The sequence below is a fragment of the Alligator mississippiensis genome, chromosome 1 (assembly GCF_030867095.1).
Source record: "Alligator mississippiensis isolate rAllMis1 chromosome 1, rAllMis1, whole genome shotgun sequence".
NCBI lineage: Eukaryota > Metazoa > Chordata > Crocodylia > Alligatoridae > Alligator > Alligator mississippiensis.
In genome coordinates this window covers 321,875,220-321,901,762 of record NC_081824.1, presented here as the reverse complement: position 1 = coordinate 321,901,762, position 26,543 = coordinate 321,875,220, and the positions used below count along the sequence as shown (strand labels likewise).

General features: G+C 45.5%; 1 protein-coding gene across 6 annotated transcripts in view; it reads right to left on the bottom strand.

Moving 5' to 3' along the window:
• Positions 1 to 15,034: 15,034 nt before the first annotated feature.
• The window catches only part of CTPS2 (CTP synthase 2), a 142,820-nt gene continuing 131,311 nt past the window's right edge, over positions 15,035 to 26,543 (bottom strand). For all 6 annotated transcript variants that reach the window (XM_059720897.1, XM_059720900.1, XM_059720899.1 and 3 more), the window contains 2 exons: positions 18,213 to 18,325; positions 15,035 to 17,233 (listed from right to left, as the gene is read on the bottom strand). In XM_059720897.1, coding sequence (XP_059576880.1) covers positions 18,256 to 18,325 — 70 coding nt within the window. In that variant the 3' untranslated portion in view covers positions 15,035 to 17,233; positions 18,213 to 18,255. The remainder of the gene's footprint in view (positions 17,234 to 18,212; positions 18,326 to 26,543) is intronic.

Genomic DNA, 26,543 nt, shown 5'->3' with positions numbered 1-26,543 from the left:
GCCAGAGTGTTTACCCAAATCCACCTAATGCAAACTTGCACCCAAACAGACCCCAATAAACACTGAGTGCGTCTACACATTCATTAATGTAAAGCAGTTACTGAACATTTAGTTTAGTGCTTGCTTGGTGAAGTACTAAATAAATGCACAGTAACTACAGTTAATGAGCAGTGGCACAGCTGCATGGTTTTTTTGTGATGCTTACTGCTCAGTATCCTAATAACACTGCACAGTATCATATTACCATAGGTTTTGACCAGCACACTACTGTACAGTGTTATTTGACTATTGCATGTAGCTGCGCCCTCTGAAAGCTTTTTTCAAGTCCAACAGCTGAGGTGTAATCAACAGGGGAAACTGCACATTTTTCCTGGTGATTATCTGGGCACCATTTGGCAAAGCAGCTATGAATGAGCACTGCTGCAGGTAAGGGACAACAGGGAACTGTAATTCTCCCCAGCAAACCCCACACCCCCACTCCCTCCCTCTCTCCCTCTCCTCCCAGAGACCTGGAGAAGGCTCATCACTCTGATCCTGGACACTTGGGTTCCCAGGCATCCTGGCTCCCACAGCAGGGAAACAGAACCCAGGCATGCAGGTTTTCCCAGCTGGGAGGCAGAAGACAGGCATTCCATAGTGTGGTCAGTGCAGGGTTGTGAGCAGCTGTGTGGCTCTCAGCTCCAGAAAGAGGAAAGGGTCTGGCCAGGGGACTCACCATAGATCCCTCAGTGTCTCCCTTGTCTGCAGACTTTGCATTTGTATGCAACAGGCCCAGTCATGGAGATGAAGATGCTGGCTCCAGGATAGTTACCTGAACACCTGCAAAACACCAGAGAAATGTGCATGGACAACACCAAATAGGTCCCTCAATGGGTAGGCTGGTGATTGCTTGTACCCGCAATGCTGTGTTACTTGAGCAAGCTGCCCAGACACAGGAACACATTACAAAGGTCAAAGAATGAGGTATATGGATGGCCAGGTGTACTCTGAGAGAGGCCGCATGCATCGTTACAGAGCTGAGTTGCAGCACCAGAATAAGGAGTTTATGCACAGGGTCAAAGACTGCTTGGGATCCAGCTGTGACACCCCTGGGTGCATCTACACATGCATATTAATGCACACCAATAAACTCTGGGGCTTATTGTGCCAGAGTTTATTGCTCCCAGGCACAGCATGTTGAGGTGGGTCAGAGTAGCCCCAGCTGGCAGGGAGCCTGGGGGGTCAGCCTGACAGCCTAGGGATGATCCAACCTTGCTCAATATACAGAGGAGGAGCTGGCTGGGGCACAAGGGGCCCCAGCCAGCCCTGTCAGCGTCTACACATGCATTGCTGTGCATGTAAAATCTCTGCAGCAGGATAGTATTTGTATTTACTTGTATTAGACAACTCACCAGTAAACATCTCATGTAGATGTGCCCCCTAAGTGGCATCAGCACTACCACCCAAGCAATTGTGGTGGGGCAGGCTGCTGCCCACATCCCTGCAGCATGGGGAGCCCTACTCCAGGGACTCCTCCCTGGGGCGACATGCCCAGAAGCATGGGGATGGAGGGTCCTGGATGGCAACCATGGGGAATGCTCCACACCATACATTGATTGGAAGATGCTGTTGGATGGGGGAGCCCCAGAACAGCAGAGGTGGTACATGGGAGCTGCTGAACCCATGGTCCAAGGAGCCAGGAAGGCATCTTGGGGGGCCCACTCTCGCCAGCAGCGAGACCTACTGCCAGGTTTGGCATTGACTAAGCATACCTTCCAGAACCAACTCGCGATCCCTGGTCACTGACAGTTGCTGGCATAGGCACAAGGCCCCAGAGAGATTCCAGGTCAGTACCAGAAGGGGGTGGAAGCATTCAGAGTGGCAGGGGGGCCCACCAGCCCAGGTCACTATGAGCCCCAGTCCACAGCCTCTGTAAGGATAAGCATCCCCCTGGGCTCAGGTCCAAGTTCTGGAGTGGACAACATTCCAGTTTGTCTTTATTATACACACACAAATTTTGGCAGCTACATTTGCTTAAACCGAGGGGCAGAAGTTTTGCACACAGCATTCCCCTTGCTGCCCCAGGGTTTCATGTTGGTTAAATTGAGCCCCCTCACCCCCCACCAACCCCCCAGCTGTTCACCCCCATCCCCACCTCAACAGCATAACCACCCAGTGCAGCCAGGGTTTTTCCCCACTATCTCTATGTTAACTAAGAAGAGAAGTTTCAAGTTCCGGAGCAGCAGTGGGGGCAGTGACAGTAAGGAGTTGTGCCACCCACTGCTGCTGGGCAGGCAGAGGGTACACACTTGGTGCAGAGGCCCCAAAGGAAAGGCAGAGGGGTGGGGAGCCCTGAGCCTGCGGAGGGCAACCTGCATCCATCACCACCCCACTCAGCTTGGCTCCGGCTGTGTCGCTGGTGGAAGAGGAGGCGGGCAAGCAGGCATGTGTTCCACCATTACACTTTAAAAAGGTGGTCACCTTAGGACACAGGGCGCAGTAGATGGGCAAGTGCAGGGTGGCTAGCTGGTGGCTTGTGGCCATGAGGATGCATGCCATGACAAGTCCAGGTGGGCATCCTTGATGTCTCTGCCAACCAATCTGGGGTGGCCCAGCCATTTCGCTCTGCTCGGGAGTCTTCAGTTGCCCAGGGAGCTGTAGGGCATGCTGGGAGGCCTGCAGAGCACCCTCATCTGCTGGCCTAGAGCCATGCAGGCAGATTCCGAACCCCATTCCCCTCCCCCCACCACAAGGCCTAGCGCGTTCTGCTTCCCCCCAACCTAACTGTGTGTGCTTAAAGTAAAATCTGACAGAGCGCTTCTGCCACGGGCTTCTTGAATGTCTGTACTTAGCCTGGAACACCAGAACTCTGCCCTCCTAATCGGGCTTGTGCTGCCCAATGTTTTTACAATGCAGGCACAGCAGGCATTTTTCAAAGTCCTCCAGGGGGAGTGCTTTAATTAGGGTGGCTCTGAGAGCTACCCTAATTAAAGTGCCCACAGCATCTCATGTATGTATCAGCATCCCCGTGCTTCAAAATGGCAGCAGGGGCAGTTTGACATTGACATTGACATTGGCAGTTTGACAGTTTGACATTGTTTGTCAAGCCTTAGTTTGACATTGTTTGTCAAACTAAGGCTTGACAAACAATGCCTGCTGGCATTTTGAAGTGTGCGGACGCTGACATCTGAGACACAGAGGCTGCTAGAAGCACGCTAATTAGCACACTCCAGCAGTTTTATCTGAGTGTGCTTCAACACGCTGTAATTACAGCACATCGGAGCAGCCTCCCTGCACATCTACAGGCACCCAGCTGTTTTTTCAGGCTGAGATTCCAAACCTGTGAGAGTCTGTAAGCAAGTGCTTAGCCAAGCCATACATTTCCTGAACAAGGCTGAAAGTGGATTCTGAAATAAAGCGTGGCATGTAGTAACTAACCCCAAAAAGCGTAAGTATAAAAGTATGCAGCATTTACTAAAGGCAAGCCAATTTGTTCAACAAACTTTATTTTAGCAGACAACTAGCCAGGCCAGGCAGAGAGTTTTGAAATTAGCTACAGCATTTGAGCTATTTTAATACAGTCATTGAAACAATTACCAGCGTAATTTGCGCAAGAAATGAGATAGAGTTTATATTAGATCATCCACTTGTATAGGAATATAAGGAACAACAGACTGGAGTTGATCTTCCATAAATGGTCAAGCTCTGTTGTGCAAGATGAGTCATGGAAAAGTTAATTGCCAATAAAACAACTGCATAAAATGCTACTGCTGTTGAATCAATAGAGAGACTAAAAATTCAGCACACTTTGAATGGCTTCTCATGATTAACTTCAAATGGAGATGAGACAAATTTGCTTCAGATACATGATAGATGTTTGTGAAAACAGGGCACATCTACACAAGAAGTCTACTGCAGAGCTGACTAATTTGCTCCACAGTAAAGTCTCAGTGTGTACAGGCATTTGTACACATGCACTTGCTACAGCACTGGGCAGTTTTAAAAGCACCCAGTGTGGTGGTGCATACATTTGTATAAATGGCGAAATGAGCATCAGCCATGAGAAAACGGTGGTGGCATGCTTTTGAACTAAAACACATCAAAGGTGTTTTAGTTCAAAAGCACCCTACCGCCATTTTCTGCGCACTTGATGTGCATTTCGCCTTTTCTACAAATGGTGCTGGGTGTGGCAGCTCACGTGCTCTCCATACTCAATTAATTGAGTCTGCTCTGATGTGCTGGATTTCCGGCATGTCAGAGCAGACAAAGGTACGTGTATAAATGCCCTACATGTACAATGCTATTAGGCTGGAGTAAACTAATTTACTTTGCCACAGGGTAGTACTTGTATATCCTGTATACAAGTACTATCCTGCAGCAGAGTAAAGCACTCCACTGCAGTACATGTGTAGACAGAGATCAGGCTGGCTGAGGCATGAGGGTGCTTCAGTGTGAGGAGCTGGCTGCTGGCTAGTTCCATGCTGGAGCACACTTGTGCTCCAGCCAGTCCCTCTACAGCACATTGAGCTGGGTCAGAGCAGCCCTAGGCTAGCAGGCTGACCTCCCAGGCCTCCTGCCAAACAGGGCTGCTCTGACCTGGCTCAACATGCTGTGGTCCTAGGCACATGTGTAAACCTGGCACCTGGGAGCAATACACTCCAGCACTATTTTTAGTGATATTTAGCTGATATTTTTAACAGTTTCTGATATTTTTAAACAGTTTGCCTCTGTTTTTTTGAACAGGGACCAGGATATCCCACCTACCAGAGGCAGGGACAATCTTGGGGATAGCTCTGTCAGGCCTTCAGTCAGCGCAGATGTAGTTAGGGATCTTCTGGAAGGGCTAGACATTTTTAAATCTGCAGGTCCAGATGCCATCCACCCAAGGGTGATGAGGGAGCTGGCAGGGGTCATCGCGGAGCCCTTGGCCCGGCTGTATGAGCATTTGTGGTCATCTGGCCAGGTGCCAGGGGATTGGAAGCTGGCTAATGTGGTCCCAATTTTCAAGAAGGGAGGAAGGGTGACCCAAGTAACTATAGGCCCGTAAGCCTCACCTCGATGCTCGGGAAGATCTTGGAGAGAATCATCAAGGAGCACATCTGTGGGGGGCCTGCAGGGGAGATCATGCTCAGGGCAATCAGCATGGGTTCATCAAAGGCAGGTCCTTCCTGACCAACCTGATTGCCTTTTATGACCAAGTAACTAAATCCTTGGATGATGGTGTCGCTGTAAACATAGTCTTTCTAGACTTTAAGAAGGCCTTTGACACTGTCTCTCACCCCATCCTCATCAATAAATTAAGCGACTGTGGCATTGATGCCTGCACAGTTGGATGGGTAAACAATTGGTTGATGGGGCACACCCAGAGAGTAGTGGTGGATGGGTTGTACTCAACCTGGCGAGATGTGAGCAGTGGGGTACCCCAGGGCTCGGTCCTTGGGCCTGCACTGTTTAACATCTTCATCAGCAACTTGGACGAGGGGGTGGAAAGCACGCTGTCCAAGTTTGCTGATGACACTAAGATGTGGGGCGAGGTGGACACACTTGAAGGGAGAGAGAGGCTGCAACTAGATTTAGATAGACTACAAAAGTGGGCAGATGAGAATAGGATGGGGTTCAACGTAGACAAATGCAGGGTGTTGCACCTTGGGAGAAGGAATCCACAGCATACATACAGGCTGGGGAGTTCCCTTCTTGAAAGCACAGAGGCAGAAAGGGATCTTGGAGTCATTATTGACTCCAAGATGAACATGAGCCGCCAATGCCAGACTGCAGCCAGCAAGGCCAGCCATACCTTGTCATGCATCCAAAGGTGCATCTCAAGCCGGTCCAGATAGGTGATACTCCCCCTCTATGCGACTTTGGTGAGGCCGCAGTTGGAGTACTGCGTCCAGTACTGGGCACCGCACTTCAAAATGGATGTGGCCAGCCTGGAGAGGGTTCAGAGGAGGACCACTCGCTTGGTGAGAGGACAGCAGGACAGGCCCTACGAGGAGAGACTGAGGGACCTGAACCTGTTCAGCCTCAGCAAGAGGAGGCTGAGGGGGACCTGGTGGCTGCCTACAAGCTCATCATGGGGGATCAACAGCAAATAGGTAGAGCTCTTTTCTCCCCAGCACCACCTGGGGTGACGAGGAACAATGGTCATAAGCTGATGGAGAATAGGTTTAGGTTGGAGATCAGAAGGCAATATTTTACAGTTAGGGTGGCCAAAATCTGGAACCAGCTTCCCAGGGAAGTGGTCCTCGCCCCTACCTCGGACAAATTCAAGAGGAGGTTGGACGATCACCTGTCTGCGGTCTTGTGAACCCAGCATTCATTCCTGCCTGTGGCAGGGGGTCAGGCTAGATGATCTGTTCAGGTCCCTCCTAACCCTTGCTACTATGAAACTATGACACTATATGTCATGGAGTGTATTGCTACACATTGATTGTATGTATAAATACACCCACATTCTCTAAGCAGTTACAAAGGAATTACAGCAAGCATGAATTTAGTCTGAGGTGTATAATAATGAAACTCTTTATGTATAAATCACTAATTAATCAAAAAGTCTTTAGGCATGTCATGGTCAATAGCTTGGAAATGGATGCATGCTTGGAAAGTATCTGATCATTAAATTGTTGCAGCAGCTGAAGTTAGAACAGCCCAGACATACCTGTGAAATTCAAATGCCAATCATTTAAGATGGAAAATGAAATCCTTTAATAGAGTCATGAACATGACCATGATCTGCCAGGGCAAAGTAGCAAAGAGGGAATGTAAAGATCAGGCATAATCCTGAGGAGCACAGGGGACTCTTCTTTCCTTATAATTTCATGAAAATGGGCCGTAGTAGGAATGTCTCCCTTGCATACCAAGGAAGTAAGTGCTGTCCCAGAGGTCAATGTCATACGGAATAATTCCTTTATCTCTAGCTTTTAGCAGGCAGTGGCCATGTCTGCACAAGATGCTGACTGTGCAGGTGTTACTGTATACATGTATAAACAAGTACTAAATGACTACACAGTAACCCGAGTTACTGTGCAGTAGTGCCGACAAACATCTTTTTCATGACGTGTTTGCATAGTAGCCTTGCATCTAACACTACTGTGCAGTACCGTTGCATCATGCTTGTTACCACAAAACACTGCTCTGCAGTAGTTTCAGGTTACTGCACAGTCAGCATCTTGTGTAGACATGGCCAGTTAAAACTATGGTTGACACAGTCTTCAGCCAGAGGCCTGGGCAGGCTTTCACAGCCCATATGAAAGCCCATGTTGCCATGGCTTCACTGGTGTTGGTACCAAAACTAGCTAGATTAAAGTTAGCTCAGGATAATGACAGATGCTGCAATCACACTTCCAGCTGCAGTCCATACATACCCATAGTGTTGGCCACACTGGCAGAGAGAGTGTTTTGTAATATCCCAGTGGCTACTAACTGAAATTGCTTCTGGGAGAGTTATGCTATGATCTTTGTGTCTCTCTCCCTGCCCCTGCACATTGTCCCCAGTTACTTGGTCCTCTTTTCCCCCAATCCACTCTCACCGACTCTGGACTCTCTACTTCCCTGTTCCTCTGGCCAGATGCTGCACTGTCCAGCTGCTGCACTCTCTTCTCTCCCTAGCAGAGGCAGCTAACTCAGTTCTTACTTACTTCAAACTTTTTTTTTCAAAAACCAGATTTTTCTGTGCAACAAAGGCCCTGGATACTATTCTACTGTGGAAAGGCAGAGCAAGAGCAGACGACAATGTGCAGGGGCAGGGAGAGGGAGAGAAACTGAAGGATCATATAAATTGGTTCCATGACAAGATTACACTATAGCTGGCACAGGGGCATTACAAAAGTTGTAAAAGGACACGAGATCCACTCTTTGTCTAAACCAAGGGTTCTCAACCTTTTTGGACTCGAGGCACCCTTCCATAACTTTTGTGAATTGAGTGGCATGAAATTTCAAAAACTTATATATTCGTGCTTACCTTGCATATGGACTTGGCAGTGGCTGTGGGGGATTGTTTAGGCAGGGACAGCCTAAGCCTATGTTTAGCTACTTATCTAACAAAAAATCCCCAGTTTTCTGGGCTTAGGTGATTAAAATGTACTTCTGTCCTGTTTTAGGTATCTAAAGCACCTCTCTGGATCTTGACTAAGTTCTTTTGTAATCAAGGGGTAAAATCCTGGCTCCATTGACATTTATGGCAAAACTTCTACTGACTTTAGTGGAGCCAGGATTTAATTCAACTTTCATATGTCTAACAAAAGCTTTGTCTGCAACAGTGTAATTTTACAAAGAGATAAGGTACAATTTGGTTCTTGTGGTGCACACAACAGATACTCCATCATGCTGCCTGGTTTGCTAATGTTCTATAAATACTCTCAAACTCAAACTAACTTCACTGGGAGCTAAGCAGTTTAGTACCTCCCAGGAATATTTTACAGGATCAGGCCCTACCTATAGTTGCTACCTGATAGATGTTATATTAAGTGGGAGCATCTACACATGTGCTTTACTACAGTTGACTTATTAGCAGGGATCTGGGTTTTATGTTTGCTGTGGAAAAATACAGATTTTCTTCTTTAAAGGAGAAAAACCCAGGAAACCATGGGTTTCGCCTTGCAGGCTGGCAGAGTTCCAGGTTGCAAGGGGCTGCTTGGGGCCGAGGGGAGCAGGACACAGGGGATGTCATGTACATGTGTGCGAATGCATACATGCATGTGGCAGCCAGACAGAGGTGGAGAGCAGCTTCCTCCAGGTAAGTCTATGAAGTGGAGCAGTGGGACACAAGTGTTGTGTCTGTGGTGGGACACAGGTAATGCAGAAGAGGGCATGTGCCCCCCCCCCCCCCCCCCCAGATTTCTACTCTCACAGCTGGCTATGGGGCTTCAGCCAGGCCAGACCAGGCACCCACCCTCCTCTTCATACAGTGGGGGCAGGGGGTAGCAGATCAGGAGTGAGCATCCACAGGACTGGGGGGCTGTGGGTTGGGAGTGAGGGGCACTGGCAGGGCTGGGGTGGGGCTATGGCTTGTGAGTGAGAGACAATAGCATGGACAGGGTTAGGGCACCAGCAAATCAGGGCTGTTCAATGCCACAAAGCAGCAAGGAAGACAGCTGCAGCTGGACCCGCATCCTGGTAAGCAAAGGGAGCAGGGAGAGCTCTGATTTTTCCATGATAAAAAAATGAAAATTGAAGGCCAAAATATGTATATAGGTATCTAGAATTTATTTTATTATAATGATTGAGGCACTGGTAGGCTTTCAAATGGCTTTAAAATCGTAAATATATCAATAAAACATTGTGTTCAACTGATACCTATATATACAGAAGCTTTTTATTCTAATCATGGAAAACTGCAGATTTGGGGGTTTTTAATCAGAGAATTTGGGATTTTTAAGCAAAACCAGGATCCCTGCTAATTAGCTCTGCAGTAAAGCATCACAGTCTACATGTGCACCCATATTAGGGTCCGGCAAATTAATTAACTCATGGACAGTACTATCCTATGGCAGAATACTTACGTGTGATCAAATACACACGTAAATTGTGATAGGGGCTGGCTGGGGCACGAGGGTCCTAAGGTGAAAGGGCTGCTTGCCACCTAGCCTTGCACTATAGCACCCTCATGCCCCAATGAGACCCAATGCTGCTACCCAGAGCCCTAGGTTGACCCCCCACAGGTCCCCTGCCAGCCTGGGGCTGCTCTGCCTTGGCTCACACTGCTGCAGTCCTGGGTGCACATGTAAACGCTGCCCCTGGGAAGCACCTGACTCCCCAGTGTAAACTGCACCAGAGTGTATTGCATCACACTAATTGCACGTGTAGATGCACCCAGTTTGATTACAACATTTTGCATGTAAAGAGATAGTTAGCTAGGAAACAGTTGGCTTGGCTAGACTAAGAAGTAACAAATGGCTAGTCAGTACTTAAATGGTTATGTTAATAAGACACATTTTGCTCATTAGGTTGCTTCCCAGTTTATACAGGTAATTCCCAAAGAAGGAAAAACCAGACCTGCTGGAGTTCTGTATAACATAGTGTCCTCTCTATAGCAAAGGTGAGGGGTATAGGTTACAGAATTTAGTAAATTACACCTACTTTGGGTCTCTCTCATTAAATTTTGGATTTAGAATAATGACATATACATTACATGGCTTGATTTGCTTCACCTCACTTCATAAAGGAGCCCAAATTCATTTACTATTACATGCACACCAAAATATAAAACAGAAAACAAATTTAATATCTCTAAGTTTTGTTGTACAGTTCATTCATTGCAAATTGTTTTCCCCATCTTGCTAGACTGATAATTAAATAGTTCAGTAAATCAAAGATTTGAATTAAATGTGAACAGAGAAATGGAAAGGAACTAATTGGATTCTCTCTTTGCCTTTTGGAATGGGACGACAGATCTACAGATACAGCAACAGTGTGTTTCATAAATTTCTCACGTTGCCCCTCAAAGGACTCAATTACACCTTTAGGCTCAGCTGCCTGCAAATGTGCAAAAGGAGCCAATCTCATCAAACCTGAAGCATCTTGTATATGAAGCAGTTTGTGGATCAGTGTAGTGTGCACTTTTATTCTCCTATGTATGCTTCAATTCTCTTTCCCTGGAAGAAAGCATGGCACAGGCCTATTATCTGTAAGTGGCATGCTGGTTTAGTTTGAAAGTGCTAACAGGTTTGAGCTTTTAACCTAGCAGAGTTGAATGAGGCAGAGTTAATGGCCAGCAATTTCAAATAATGAACAAATTCAGAAACTGGATTTTTTTTTTTAAATGCCACACACTTTTTCTATAACAGTAACAAGGGATAAGGATTTTAAATAAAATATCATTGATATATTGATATGAATTTGGTCCCAAAAGGTTTAAACACCTGCATTAGTCCATGCTGCAATATTTTAAAGTCCACAGATATCACAATAAGGATATTTATCCTTGTTTTAAAAATAGAATAGCTAAAATCATGTCAAATACAATTTACTAGAGAACACTTCTTTTTTTCTGGGTGTGATGCACCTGCATTGTAATAAGATGATTATGAAATTTGTGAGCCACATCATCAAGCATATAAGAGATATTATACTCTCCGACTGAAGAGCTCAAAGTCTCATTTCAGACATGGAATACAGTCATAGATAGGCATAGCTTGTTCAGGAAAGATGGGCATGGGGAAAAAGGAGGTATTGCCATTCATATAAAGGCAATGTACACGTTTGGAAGTGTCGCAAGAAGTGAAAGATATACCTGTTGAAAGCCTCTGGGTAAAGGTAAAGGGGGCATATCATGGCAGGTTCCTGCTACAGGCCTCCAGACCATGAGGAGGAAGTGGACAAGGCTCTCTTTAAGCAAGCAACAGAAATTTCTAAATTGCATGTGTTTTAAAGTCAAATGGCAGAGCGGCCAATAAGCGGGGAAGCTCTGAGGGCTGGGTGGGATACACCTAAAGGTACTGAAGGAATTGGCTGATGTAATTTCAGAGCCATTGACTATCCATTTTGAGAACTTGTAAGGTCCCAGATGCCTGGATACGGGCAAATATAGTTAGTGTGTATCTTTAAGAAGGGAAAGAAGGACAATTTAGAGAGCTACAGACAAGTCAGCCTGACCTCGGTACCTGGAAGTATCACGGAGCAGGTCCTCAAGGAATCCACTGTGAAGCATATAGAAGACGAGGTGATCAGGAACTAGTATCGATTCACCAGGAGTAAGTCATATCAACCAATCTGATTTTCTTCTATGATGAAGTGGCAGGGTCTGTGGATGAACTGAAAGTAGTGGATGGGATATACCTTAACTATAGCAAGGCTTTTATCACTGTCTGCCATGATATTCTCATTAACAAGCTAATGAAATACAGACAAAAGGAAAGTACTGTAAGATGGATACAAAACTGGTTGGATCATGGTACAAAGCAAGTAGTCCTCAATGGCTCTGTGTTTAAGTGGGAGGAGGCATCAAGAGGGGTTCTCTAGAAGTCTGGCCTGGGTCTAGTATTGTTAGACATCTTCATTACTTATTTGGTTGACAGGATCAAGTATAAGCTTGGCAAATTTGCAGGTGACCTCAAGTGGGGTGGAACAGTACACACTGGAGGCCACAACTAAGAACCAGAATGACCTGGATAGACTGGAGAAATGTCCTGCAATCAAACAGATGAGATTCAACAGGCTCAAATGCAACTCCTGCACTTGGGACGCAATAACTTCATGCAAAAATACAGACATGGGAATGACTGGCTAAGGCAATGCCCCAGTCAGAGCCCTGGCAGTGTCACTGAAGAAGGATGTCTTGGCTTAACAAAAATCCCTATTTTTCTTTTTTTCATTTTGGAGCGTCCAAGACCAAGTGTCAGTTCAAGGCTTGGGATGGGCTCAGGGCCCTGAGCCAGCCAGAGTAGGCCCTCTGGGCTTCAAAATATATTTTCCACCTAATATATGCCAACACCTTTGGGGTTTCAGAATGCCACGCCAAGCCCCAGTTCTAGGTCCATGCCTCAGTCAGAGGCCTGGCAGCGTTGCTGAGGAGGGGTGTCACGGCCCAGCCAGAATCCTTTTTCATTCCTGCACCTGCACTTTCAAACCAGTCCCAGAAGGCTGCAACAGTTTGTTTTTTTTTACCTCCCAGTACATGCCCAGTTCAGATGGGCTTCAGACCACACCTGACCAGTGCCACAGCTCCAGGGTGCAAAGATGCAGGGTTTGGCGTGGCAAGCCAAAACCCAAAATGGGTTTTGGCATACCATGCCAGGCCCCAATTTTGGGCATATACCTAAGTAAGAGCCCTAGCAGTGACCCTGAGGAGGGGTTTGTCAGCTCAGCCAAAATCCCTTTTTTATCCTTTTTTTCATTTTGGTGAACCAGAGACCATACAGACCCCTGGTCATAATAAGCCAACCCCTCTGCAGGTTTGCACAGCATGCTGGGGGGCTAAGCATGAGTCTGGCAACTAAAAATGAAATTTGTGGCAGCCTGTAGCACTTCCAGCTGGGCACAGGGCCGTGTCACAGGGCACTGATTTTTTTTTTTCTCTGCTCCTTGTTTTCATTGGGGAGTGCGGGGTAGCAGGGTTTGCTACTGGATTGGGAACTCAAGCTTACAGGGACAGCTCTCACCCCTGGTTGTGTGGCACAGAGCCCTGTGTTGTCATTTGAGGAGCCCAAAGTTATAGCTTGAAGCTGGGTGTCACCTGTTAGCCAGCTGGAACCACCCCTGGGAGCAGCAATTTTTTTTTATCCCCCTGATACATGCAGAGTGCCATTGTGCTCCAGATCACCACTGTGCCAGCTCCAGGGGGCAATGTCTCTGAGGAGGGGAGCCTTGGCCCAACCAAATCCTTTTTTTTTTTTCATTTTGGGGGGGCCAAAACCCTTTGGGACTTTGGGCATAAGAAGCCAAACCATCTCCAGACCAGTGTAGTACGTTGGGGGCTGAGCATGAGGCTGGCCAGTGAAATGGGGGAGTTTGTGGACAGGATATGGACAGTTTGGAAAGAGTCCAGCACAGGAAAATGAAAATTATCAGAGGCCTAGAAGGCAAGAGTTATGAGTAAAGGTTGAAAGAACAAGGTTTATTTATCCTAGAGAAGAAAAGGCTGAGGGGGATTTGATAACAATCTTCAAATATCTGAAGGGTGATTATAGTAGGGATGGAGATGGGCTTTTTCTGTGTCTTTAGGGCACATATCTGGGAGCAACAGTCACAAGCTGCAGCAGGGAAAATTTAGGCTGCAGATAGAGAGGAACTTCCTGACTATGAAGGTAGTCAAGCATTGGAACAGCCACACTCCGAGAAGGTGCAGTATGGTTGGAAACTTCCAAAAGCAGGTTAAACAGACATTTGGCATTTATTTAGTGATGATCCTGCCTTGAGCAGGGATCTGGATTAGATGACTTTAAAATCCCTTCCAGCCCTACTTTTCTCTGGTCCTATGACACCTATGAAACACAAGGATTGGTTTGGGGGAGGGAGGGTAGTATTACAGTCCATAGGTTATTTGTATATCAACATTAAAGAATAGGTATGGATGGATTGGTTGTTTGGGTTAGAAAAGTTGAATGGAAGAAGTTGGAGAGTAGTACAGAGGAGTGTTGGAGAAGGCTGACACAAAGACTGGTAGAAGGTAAGGAGTGGTGACTTGGGAAGAATTGCTTAGAAAAAACTAGAGATAAAGGTCAGGAAGGTGAGCTGAGGGGGCACGGTGAGACAAGGAACAGGAAGTGGATCTAATAAGTTATACGAAGCAGGCGGCAACTATACTGAAATTACTGGAATTTGGAATCCTGAGGACGATAAAGGAGGACAGGGTTGGAGGAGGAGGTCTGTTGTACTCCACTTTGCAGTCCACAAGAGCTAGCTGTGATGCGGAAGCAGACCAGCCACAAACCTTGTGGTCCTGACCAACAGAAACAAGGTGAGGTGAGATGGTGTGTGGACTGAGAAGACTTATCAGCCTTAGAGTAGCTCCTAAGGAGTGGGTCAAGGACCATGTACCCCAGGTTCAGGATGGTTCTCTGGGTGAGGATGACATCAAAAGAGCAGGTAAATTGGAAGAGGCTGACACTGGGTGCTATGAAGCATGTTTCTCTTTTTTCAGAAAGTAGGGCTTTTAGTAATCACCTTTGGAAATGACTTGCTGATATAGCCAAAATTGGTAACAGGTGGCCTTCTCTGGGAATAGTGAGGCTCCCCACAGATCCAACTGTTGTTCATACACCTCATACACATTTGACAGAGGGAGAAGGCAGGGCCAGGGAGCTTGGTGGTCTAGGTACTGTTCTGGGCTCCACCACAGCTTCTTGCATTTGTTCTTCACAACGCATAATAATCTCTGTTGTGTTTTAGGCATTACCCCAGTTTTTCAAGTGAGAAAACCTTCTCCTGGAATACTGAGAGTCATAACTCATTAACATTTTGCTTAATGAATTAGGATTACATTTACAGATTGATGGGATATGGCTGCAGTTATAGGCCCCACGGACCCTGCTGGATAATGGAATTGCTTATTTTCATCGTCTCCTGGCATTTAACTGACATGCACTACATTCTGAAAGTAAGACATTATATATATCCATTTTCATGTAATATAATTTATTTGAAAATATATTTTAAAATTTCAGACAATCTTAAAAGAAGTGTAACATGTTCTACATTCCAGTGGCCAGTATCCAACATTGGCAAAGACTTGTAAATAACGTCAACTCTTTTAATACCTAATATTTCCAAGGCAAGAAGGTAAAAACCCACCCCAAAATAAAAACATCAGAAGCTTAGTTTATATTTTACTGGTATTAGAATTTCTTTGAATAAAAGGATCTGTTGGTTCTATAAACTGAAGTTTTCTAAAGCAATTTTAAGAAAACTAAATCCAAAACTTGAACTTACATATTAAGTTCATATTAAATTACATATTAGGTGGCCATATCACTGGAGGATTCTGTGTCTTCAGCCACCCAAACTGGCCCTGCGTGGACTCACTAGAGGATCTGCCATTGGTATGATCCTCCCTGCACTACTGACATACCATGAGAAACTGGATTATTTCCGTTCCCCCATCACTCTTATAGTTTCAGTTTCTATAATAGGCTGTTTGTCCCTGTCCTAAATTACAGCACATATAGGTTGCTCTAATCTGATATAGGGGTAGCACCCCTGCATAGAGTGGTCCCTGAATGATGGCAGTGCAAGGAGGAGCTTTAATCCACTGGTGTGTTATCTGACTGGATTCAGTATCTGGCCCTGTACATTTCTGACTGGTTCCTCCAAATGTTTTATATTAGCATTTTGTTCACAGCTAAACAGATTGAACTTAACTGTAGCCACATGTTTAAATTCTCTGAAATTCCTAATTAAAAACATTATACTATCTCCTTTACAATTCGGTAACCTAGAATTGCATTCTGTATTAGAAGATTTTCAAAAACATTACTGTTACAGGAAAAAAAAAATCACACATTGGAACATTTGTACAGTGAAACTACTTCCAGGGACAAAGTGAAAAGCTATGTCTATTCAACATCAATTGTTAAAATCTAAAGAGGATTATAACAAATCAATATAATCCGCGTATTAACAGCAAATGAGTAAATATATATACAAACAGCTTACAAGGGAAACAAACCTGAGACAATTCTCCACAGCTTATATGTAAGCACACTTAACAATTCACCACATTTACCTGAATTTAAGATGCCCCTCCCCAATAATTAGATTCTACACATAGAAAATGTATAAACTTGTAATTTTCCAAGATAGAATCTAACTACTGGAGGGTCGTCTTTAACTCATCCCCCACACCACCGCAAAGGGGCAGGCGGTAGGGCAGCAGGCGGCACAGGGAAGTCAAGTAACTTGTCCTGTTTGTGCCTGCCCCCTCCAGCCTCCGGTATTCCCTTTCCCTGCTTACCTTTGCTCTGCACTGGCAGGCTGTGTTCCCATTCTAGCCTGGGACATGGAGCAAGGCCTCTGCCCAGCCCCTGTAGCAGCTATGCAGGCTGGGGCTGTGCTCCACGTCCCATGAATGGGGACAGAGGCTGTTGGTGTGAAGCAAGAGTAAGGGCAGGAAGGAGAGCGGAAGGTGGAAAAGCCAAGGCTGCATGAGGTGGGAGATAGCAAGAGACTGCATGGGGGAGATGACAGGTTGCAGAGGCGGCAGGGAGTGGAAATCAGGCAGTAGCCGTGGCTATGGCCCCAACCCCAGGTAGGAGCTGGAGCCTGAGCCACAGCAGGCACCTTTCCTCCCCCCTGCTACTCAATTCTAAGACAAGGGACTTCTCCGCCCCAGGTTAAATGGGGGGAAAAACTCATCATAGAATCAAGCAAGTTTTTCAATTTATTCCCTCCTGGCTAATACCATTTCCACACAAGGGAGAATATATTTTACTGCTCTAAAGCAGTTAAAAAAATCTCTCTCTCAAATCAAAGATAGCTAAAGATTCACCTGAGATAATTCAGAAATCACAGAACAAGACTGGTTATGACTAAGAGCAAAGATTTGATGGCCTTCTGTGTCAGTTTTAAACAGAACCAGCATCTGCATGGGGGACTTCTTTTTGAGAGGTTGATGGAAATATAAGAAGCCACCTGAAAACAACTACCATCCACAGCAGGGAGGGAAACATTGTTGCAAGGAAATTAAGCCTTTGTGAAGGTTTTACAGCTCAACAGGCTACTTATATCAAATAAAGGAAAACATGAAATTGTACGGGTGGTACATGCTGCAATCCATTGTATAGGTGGTACACTCCTTTCCCTTCAATATCATCTTGTCTTTCTGCAAAAAGGAGGAAAGGCAAAATCATGGTATTTGCATACAAGCTGAATAATCATTTTGACATGCCTGTCAACTGCCCCAGGCTGTCACACAAATGGCAAGGAGGGAAGGGATTAAACTAAAAGGAACTGTAACCAAAGCTTTCAAAACACGGAGTAGTTCAACTGCAGAGACAGATGACATCACCATAGCAGCCATGACTTTAGAGGCCTTCAGTAAGGAAGATCAGCATAGCTAAGGTGATCCTGAGACTCAGACCAAGACTCGGTTAGTCAGATGACAACAAAAATACAAATTCAGAAACCATGACTGCTACAGTTAAAAAAAAAAGTTTAAAAAAATCCTAAAAAAGCTAGAAGTGACAGAATTTTAGCAGGCATTTATGGCCTCTGATATTTCGAACTCAGCCTGCTGAATCACCATCACTACAATGGCTGAACCCAGGGATACAAGGCAGCATTCACAGAAGTTTAGGGCTGGAGGAGGCCCTCATGAGACCATCAGATGCAGGAAAGACTGCTAAGGTCAAATAACCCCAGCATGGTGTGCATCCAGCATTAAAGCATTAAAGAACAAATAAATGGTTCAAGTAAAGGCAAAAAGAAAAGGCTTGTCCATGTGATTCAATCAATCTGGTTTTCCACTTGCACATGGAAATAACAAATGGGCAAAGAAAAGACAATTACTGAAGTGACTGGGAAGGCAGGTACACTCAAAAAGATTAACTTTTCAAACAGCACCATAATATGGCACTGTATAGCATCTTGCACACAAACTGTACTCAAAATGCTTTGTAGACTTTAATAATATAATTGCAGTAACAGAAGGGGAGAGACATTAAGTGCTTCAGGAAAGAGAAAAAAAGAGAAAGTTTCAGAGGTGATTTGAAATGAAAGGGAGAATCAAGATAACTCAGCTTTTTGCAGTAAGTCAAAAAGAATTGCATGCCATAAAGTACCATCAAAATGAGGTGGTTTACCTCAGCAGCATCCTCCTGGTTTTTTTCCCCTCACATAATGCTTTCAGGTTGCTTCTGAATCAGGGGGTTCTTTTTCTGGAGAGCTGTCATCGCTAAGGTCGCTGTAGCTGTCGCTGTCATAGAGGGAGAAACGGTGTCATGAGTGTACACAACATTTCTTCACCCCAGCCTCTCCAACCCTAATGATGCATGTTCACATAAAAAAGTATCCCCACCCAAGGAATCATTTCAGCACATGCCTAACTTTAATGCCACTCTAAAGTGCTTTCCTCAAAATGGTGGGACTTAAGCATCGATTAAATACTGAGGGCTAAGTGACTGATGGAAACCAGCACTCCGTACTGTTATGTTACTACAGCTCATTCTCATGGGTTGAGGAATAGGAAGGAAACAAAACAGCTTTACCCTGCAAAGTGCTGACTGACTGCAATCACCACTGACAGTGTGAAGGTAGCAAAGGCTCAGCATAAGGCTGAAAGCATTCTTACTTTACACTAGAATAGGAGTGTCAAACATATGGCCAGCAGGCTGGATGCAACCCATGCTGTTGTTCCATGTGGCCTGCCAGGCTACTAGTGAGCTACAGAATTTGGGGGTGTAGCTAGCTGTGGGCAGGACCTACAGCTGAATCAGAGGCTCTGGGACCCCGGCAGACACGGCCCTTGGTGGCAGAGGGATAAATGAGGGCTGTACTAACACAGCCCTGCTTGCCTTGCAGAAGCTTAGCCACTGCTGTTCATGCCACCTCCACCACAGCAAGAGGCCACCTGCTCTATGCCCCTTGCTCCACTCCTGTCATCATAGTTGCCACCATAGTTGCCTCCACCACTGGTCCTGGCTGACTGAGATGCCCCACAATAAGGACCTAACCTAGGGCATGAGGGGAATTTGACTCCCTTGCTCTAGACAAAGGGTTTCAAGTCCACTCTGAGAACAATATAAAAGGGCCTATTTTTGCTTTATTTGCCCAGAAAAAAATCTCAATTTATTATATAACAGTCCTTGCTATTTTTCTATCATAAATCCTCAGAACATAACCCATTTCCATTGTACTGCTCATGCGCTAACAGCAGTCCTCTAAGGTTTTCTCTTCATCTACTATTTCCTAGATAGGTATGTAAAGGATAGAAATTAACATGCAGGTGATAATTTTATGAAGTGACCAGAAAAAGGACATGGCGAAGAATGTGACACAGCACAGTGATCAACTCAGCAAACTGCTAACAGGCAATAGCAGTGTTGATCTACCAGCCTAGGGCTAGGCCAAAGTTGGGTGCAAGGGGTTTCAGCGAAGGAAGACTCTGCCCACAGCACTGCCGTTGGGTGGCATAGAGATCTGATAGAGTGGGGTTTTTGCCATACTACACTGCAGGGGGAGGCAGTGGTGGCAGCCAGGTCCTAGTGTCTGACTTCCTTGGACCTTTGCTGGGTCATTCTGATTTGCCACCAGAACATATTGCTGCCCCCTGCCCTAGATGGAAGGAAGGTGTCACATGAACTGAAGTGTAAACAGATGTAGCATTTTTCTCCTTGGAGAAGGCCTTATGTCCTGGGATCTTATAGACATAGAAATCCACTGTTCTGCTTTAAGTACCTGTGGGCTAGGGACAGACATTCAAAAAGGCTGAGCCTAAATTGATTCAATCTTTGCAGGTTAGTCTAACCTGCAAAGGTTAAACCAATTCGGAGGTGGATTGACATACTTTTTTCATTCCAGAAATGCAGGCACATGCCTTCAGTGGCTCAGGCTAGAAGCAAGGGGTGCTGGAGCAGCCGGAGCAGCCCTCCCTTCCCTTCTACAGTACTGAGTTGAGGGGGGTGTGCCAGGCCCAGGCAGGACACACTGATTAGCCCAGCAGGGAATTGATAACAGTGTTTATCACCCCAACCCAGTATTTATCATCCCATTAAGAAAACAACAGGGGAACATTACCAGCTAGCTGTTGATTCTGCCTTGTCATAGGCCTGGAGCCAGCATGTGGTCTGCTAGGTAATACACAGATTCCCCTCAACAAGGCAGAGGGGAGGGGGAAATTCCTGCTTAGCAGGGAGTGGTGAAGGGGCGGAGCAGCCTGCAAGTCCCTTCCAGATCTGCAGCCAGGGAGCACAGGGGAGGGACCAGCTCTGCTGTAGAGCAGAGCCCCGCCCAGCCCAGAGAGCATGCCAGGATGCTGGGGGAGTCTGGTTTAACTTAAACCAGCAAGGGGTCCGGGACAGACATTGCATAAGCCGGTTTAAGCCAAATCAGTTAAGTCTGATACTACATTCAAACAGGTTTATCTCAAACCGGTTTCAGCCATTTTCAAACTGGTTTATGTGCGTTGAACATCTGTTCTATTACAGGTTTAAACCAGGTTCTGATCACTTACACCAGTTTATGTGTAATGTTTGTCCTTAGCCATGAAGTACACAAGATAAATATGCTACCAGTTTTTTTCTGGGACAATGCTGTGTACATCTAAGTTAATCATGGCTCATTCAAGTTAACTGTCAGTCATTCCAGGGGAAAGTCTATCAGGCTGTGTGCTCTCCCCGGCCACTTACAGGCAGAGGAGTAGCAATGCACTAGAAGGGCTACATGTATAAAGGGCTGTGTTGCTCCTGTTTTGTCCCATGTTTTGAGTTGGATCAATCAAGGCCACCTCAAATGAGATGTCTCTTTACAAGATTTGGGTAGGCATTAAACTGATCTAAATTATACTTCCACTGTATATGTAGAGATGTGCCTACAGCCCTGGATTCTAGTCTGAAATTCACCCTTTCCTTGCACTTGATATGCAAAAGAGTTATCTAATTAATTATGAATTCTTAACTTTGACTGCTAAGAAAAATTTCTTACAACAAAGTAGCAAGAGGAGAGGGGACACTAACTGACTTAACATTTACTAAGTTTGACCTACAATATTCTTTACTAACATGGATAAGGTTGCTAAACATTTTTAAAAAGGCAGTTCCCATACAGCTAACTAGATGATCAAACTAAGTATTTTGTTAAGTGGAAATAATTACATTACTGTTATGCACCAGGTATGGTAAAAAAAAAGCTAGCAGTATGATCAAGCATGCCAGATGCACCCAGACAAACAGTTTCATCAGAGCATCATTGCCAGTGTACTTACTTCTTTCTGAATAAGCCCGGAAGCATGGAATAAAAACTTTGTATTATTAAAACATTTTTGCATCTGAATATCACAATACAACATGCACCATTTTCAATAGTACAGTTTTGATTGCATAGTGCTTTGTTGTCTTTTGACAGCACCAATTAAGTACCTCAGGCCAAATGCTTTTTCAGGTTTACACTCTGTATATCAAAATGTAGGTATGTAAGTGCCATTTTTAGCAATTAGGCCTACTGTAGATTCTGTTTCCACTGAGGTGGCTAACCTTTCCCTGCACTTCCCCTTTTGAGCTTGCTCAGAAGACAGCACTACAGCTGCTTATGCACTGCAGCAAAAGAGGATCATCCAAATAAGCATATAAAGGGCTCTTATAGATGTGCAGTGAGGCCGCTCTGACATGCTATAAATCCAGCATGTCAGAGCATGCTGCAGCACAGAAATTAACACATTCCAGAAGCCTCCAGCAGCACATGTATCAGCATCCCCACACTGAAAAATGGCGGCAGCTCACTTTGAACTAAAGCTGGTTTGATGATCTTTCATTCAGTGTCCCATCACCATTTTTCAGCACAGAGATGTTGATACACATGACACTTTTAATTAGTGTGGCTCACTAATTAAAGCACCCCCTCCCCCCAGCCTCCCAAAGCACATCTATAAACTCCCAAAATGCCCTGGTTTTCCCTGCTTTTATCTGTGGCATGTTTGGAGCAAACCTTCAATGGGAGCAAAATACTATCTATTTAGGGATGCAAAGGCTGTGCTGGTGAAATAAGCAGGGGAGCACCTACTTCAAAAATCCACTTTGATGGTCCTGAGGCTTCAGGAAGAGGTAGGGAGACTTTACACATTCCTATGGGAGGAAACAGGCTCCAGAGAACACAGGGACCCACAAGGGCAGTCAGCAACTGAGTGATTTCATGGTACTTAACTGGCAGATTTAGAGACAGATAGCACGTAAGTAGTTTCATGTATCTGGGCCCAGGTGCTTACATTCCAAACCAGTAACTGTGTCAAATGTATAAGATGTACTCTACGGTGAAATGTGTTATACTTGGGTAAGTATCTGTGGTAAGTCTCAGGGTTGTATTGTCCAGGAAAGAGTAATAACATCTCTTAAGATCAAATGTGTATTTCCTTCCAAATTGCACTAAAGTGCCAAATGGACATTAAACATAAAGATTAAATGGATATTTTGTGCTTGCTGATATCATATGTGCTATATAAATCTTATTGAAATGTGTTAACTAAGAAAGTGAAAAATCCAAACAGCATGTTCTTTCCTTTACAAAACTCTTGTCCATAGAGAGCAAGTAACACCCTTGAGGGCATGTCCAGATGACTGTGGCCATGTGGTATGCAGCAGCGCCACATACTGCACAGTCAGGTCTCCGCGCTGCAAGGGCACGTTGCCCATGAGTGTGCTGCTCTGTTTTTTCTTTCTGCAGGTTTTTTTTTTACCCTTTTTGGACCCCTGGTCAAAAAAACCCTCAGAAAAAAAAAACCCAGAGCAGCACACACACAGGCAGTGCACACTGCTGAAAAGTGGAGCTGGGCTGCCCAGAGCCATGCTGTGGCTGCCAGCCAGGCTCCACCCAGCAGGATCTCCATGGCTGCAGCCCCCAAGGACCTCAGGTAAGGCTGCTGGGGCCAGCCCAGCGCTAGCCCCAGCCTCCTCTACTGCCCCCGGGGTAACTTGCTGCGAGCCAAAGCACACGTGGCACAGGCATTCCCAGGGACAAGTAGCTGCAGCGCAAGGTGGTCACTGCTAATTGTCCCCAGGGAACCAAATGTCCACACTCGTCTGGACATGGCCTGAGTAAACAAATATAGCTATTTTTTTTTTATGTAGGGCTAAGTAAGTGACTGATGGAAACCAGCACTTCGTAATGTTATGTTACTACAGCTTATTCTTGTGGGCTGTTAAGTTACTACAGCTTATACTATAGCTTATTCTCATGGACACGGCCTGAGTGAACAAATGTACCTATAAGACATACAAAAAACTAGAACTCTTGGTTCCAAAATGATACCTTTTATTAGACCAACTGGAAAATGGCAAGAAAATTGTCTTTTTCTGCAAGCTTTCGGGATCCAAGTCCCTTTGTCAGGCTCTGGGAAAAGTGTAGATGGTACAAGATGGTAAGAAGTCCCCATAGGTAGGAAATAAACTTCATTTTTGCACAGAGAGAGCTGAAGATGGAAGGCTGTCCCTCTGGGTCCATGAGAATGTGAGAGCTGTGTTGAGTAGCTCTTTGATGTGTTGATCAGGTAGAATGCTCTCCCTGGAGGTGTCAGATGGCAGGCAGGGAGGTAAAAAAAACTATATATTTTTTTTAAAATGTACTTATATTTTTTTTCTGTAGGTTTTCTTTCAGTTTGTGTATAAGTGAATTAACAAACATTTTGTTAATTCCTGGACCTGCAATATTCAACTTGCACCGCTCAGGCAACATTGGATCGCCACAGCAGACAGGGATGTATAGAGCACTGTAGAACCACCTATTTTACTCCCCTCTGGACATCAAGATTGTGTGAACATAGCCAGGAGAAAATGGCCTGGATGAGGTCATGTCCCTACAACTTCTCTATCTCCCAGTTCAAGGACAGTGACTTGGGGCCTTGGAAATAACAGAGTTGGAAGATTCCCTTCTTCACTTTGCCCCATTGTAGTACAAGGAAATACTTCTACTCAGCAAGGGCTTTATCATGTGAAGCAAGACTTGAAGCACAGGTATCCCTAAACTGTATCACAGAAAAATGCTCTTTTGCAAATAGTTCTTATAAGGGCTGCACCAATAGAGATTTTTTAGGCCAATACCGATAGCTGATTTTTAAGGAGGCATATCGGCCGATACTGAGCTGATTTCTGATACCAGCCCGGCAGCTTGGAGAGCTGCATGCAGCTGGTAAGTCTGGTGTTCTGGAAGGGGAGGGGGGAGGGATGGGGCATGGGGGCGTGCAGATCAAGGCCCCCACAGTGGGAGAGGAGTGGGGCTGGGGCAGGGGCAAGCACTGCCCAGCTGGGGCAGGACAGGTGCAGGACAGAGCTGCGGATTGTCTGGGGTGCACAGGAAGAGGGGGCGGCTCCTGCCGCTGCGTGCTGCTCATCCAGGAGCCGCTGGTCCAGGACTTACCTGCTCATCCAACGGCTCCTGCCGCTGCTCTGACCGCTCGTTCAGTAGGGCATGGCGGGGGGTGGTATGTGCCCCTGGATCTGCAGAGGGCTCTTGCTGGCCCACCCCACCCTGCGCAGATCTGGGGGCACATGCCCCCCCATGCCCTCCTGGATGAGCAGCAGGAGCCACCAGACAAGCAGGCAAGCACTGGCCAAGCAGTGTGCAGCAGTAGGAGCCTCCCCCCTCCTCGGATGAGCCACAGCTCCATCCTGTGCCTGCCCTGCCCCGGCTGAGCAGTGCTTGCCCTAGCCCCTGCCCCAGCCCCACTCCTCCCTCACCAGAGGCCTTGACCTGCCCCCCCCATGCCCCTTCTCTCTTCCCTCCCCTTCCACCACACCAGACTTACCAGCCCTCATTGCCTGAGTGCTGCACTGAGGCTGCATGCACGCATGGGCATTCATTGGCTACATCAGGCCGATTTCCAATACAATTAATTTTCTTTATATCAGTGCCGATCCGATATCGAACCGAAGTATCAGTGCACCTCTAGTTCTTATATATTGTTATTTGGTGAATAAATCCATCCCAAATTCCCTCCCAACACGCAAACAAGAATGAAATGTCCTCTGTACACTGACTCCATTATAGCCAAATTCACACACATTCAGAGTCCTGGGGTATTCTGCATCTGTTATTTTTTATTGCCACCAATTACTAGACCTCTATCTTTTCTTTACATACCATTGTGGACCAGTTAGTGCTGGGTCGGTGTGCAAGCTAAAGGAACAGATTCCCTGTCATTGTTATAATGAACATTGTCCGATGTGTTTATGTGGTGACCTAAACCTAAATTGCACTGTCATCCCCATAACATAACCTCACTAGCAAAGCCACAGGTGCTGGGAGTCAAGATCACTTCTAAACTTGTGTTTTCTGCATGGTCACCCACAAGCATTAAGCTGTCCACTTCTATTAAGAAATATGGACAACTGTGCAGTGGGTAATAATAATAAATCCTACTAGTTTGCTTTGGAAAATAAAGATCAATGTTCCAATGTGCAATGCTTCTTAAGAACAAGAAAAGTAGATTATATGATAAATTGTTTCAGAGCTTTATATCTTCTTAATGAACAATTAAGAATAAACCCTGATGTCCCCAGAGATGTGAACAAGCTGAATTCAATTTTTATGGCAACTTCATTTTCTATAAAGGGTGAGAACTAAGCTAAATGGATAAAGTCATGGTAGATGTAACCAATAAGGGATTACTAAGTAGGAAAGTTATGTTAAATACTAAAACTTCATTAATTGATTTTTAAAAAAAGAACATTTTAAGAAAATTATTCCACTTTCTGTTAAAAATGGGCCAAAAATCTAAATATATATTAAATTAGAAATCCATAAAATTTACTTAATGTTTATGATGAAATGTGGCATGTTCTGAAACAATGCTTTTATTACACCAAAACTTTATGATGTGTGATTAAATGTAAGGTCATTGCATTAAGAAGCTATTTAATAAGAGGTGGGTAGGAAGAGAGAGAGATGTATTCTGCAATCAAAACAAAAGAATGGCAGGACGTGATGCTAGAATGACAGAGGGGATGGACAGGCATTACATTTCAGTGAGAGGAATTTGCAGTACCATGAAAGCACGGTGACAAGGGGAGGGTACAGGTGTTCCAAGCCTCTGGCTGGAGAGCTACAAAGCTGCCCCAAAAGGCAAGCTCACTAGACAGGGGGCAAGAGCAGCTGTTCCTTGGCTCATCCAACCCCTAGAGGAGCCTCATCATTGACAGCCTGCTGTTTCCCCTGCCAAGGAAGGGGACAGGCTGAAAAGCTGCAGCTACCAAGGACATCAACGAGCCAGCACTCTCCCTCCTTCCCTCCCCCTTGCAGAGAGAGAGAACAGAAGATTGTGGGATACTGGGTGTTCTAGGGACCCCAAGATAAGATGACAGCCTACAGGTAATGCTATAATTTTTCTCTCCAGAGAAGCTGCCAGTTAGAAGATCTAAATTTTTTTCAGTGAGTTTTGTTCCAAAAAAAACTCTTTAACACATATACACAGAATTTTGTGCTGAGAAAAG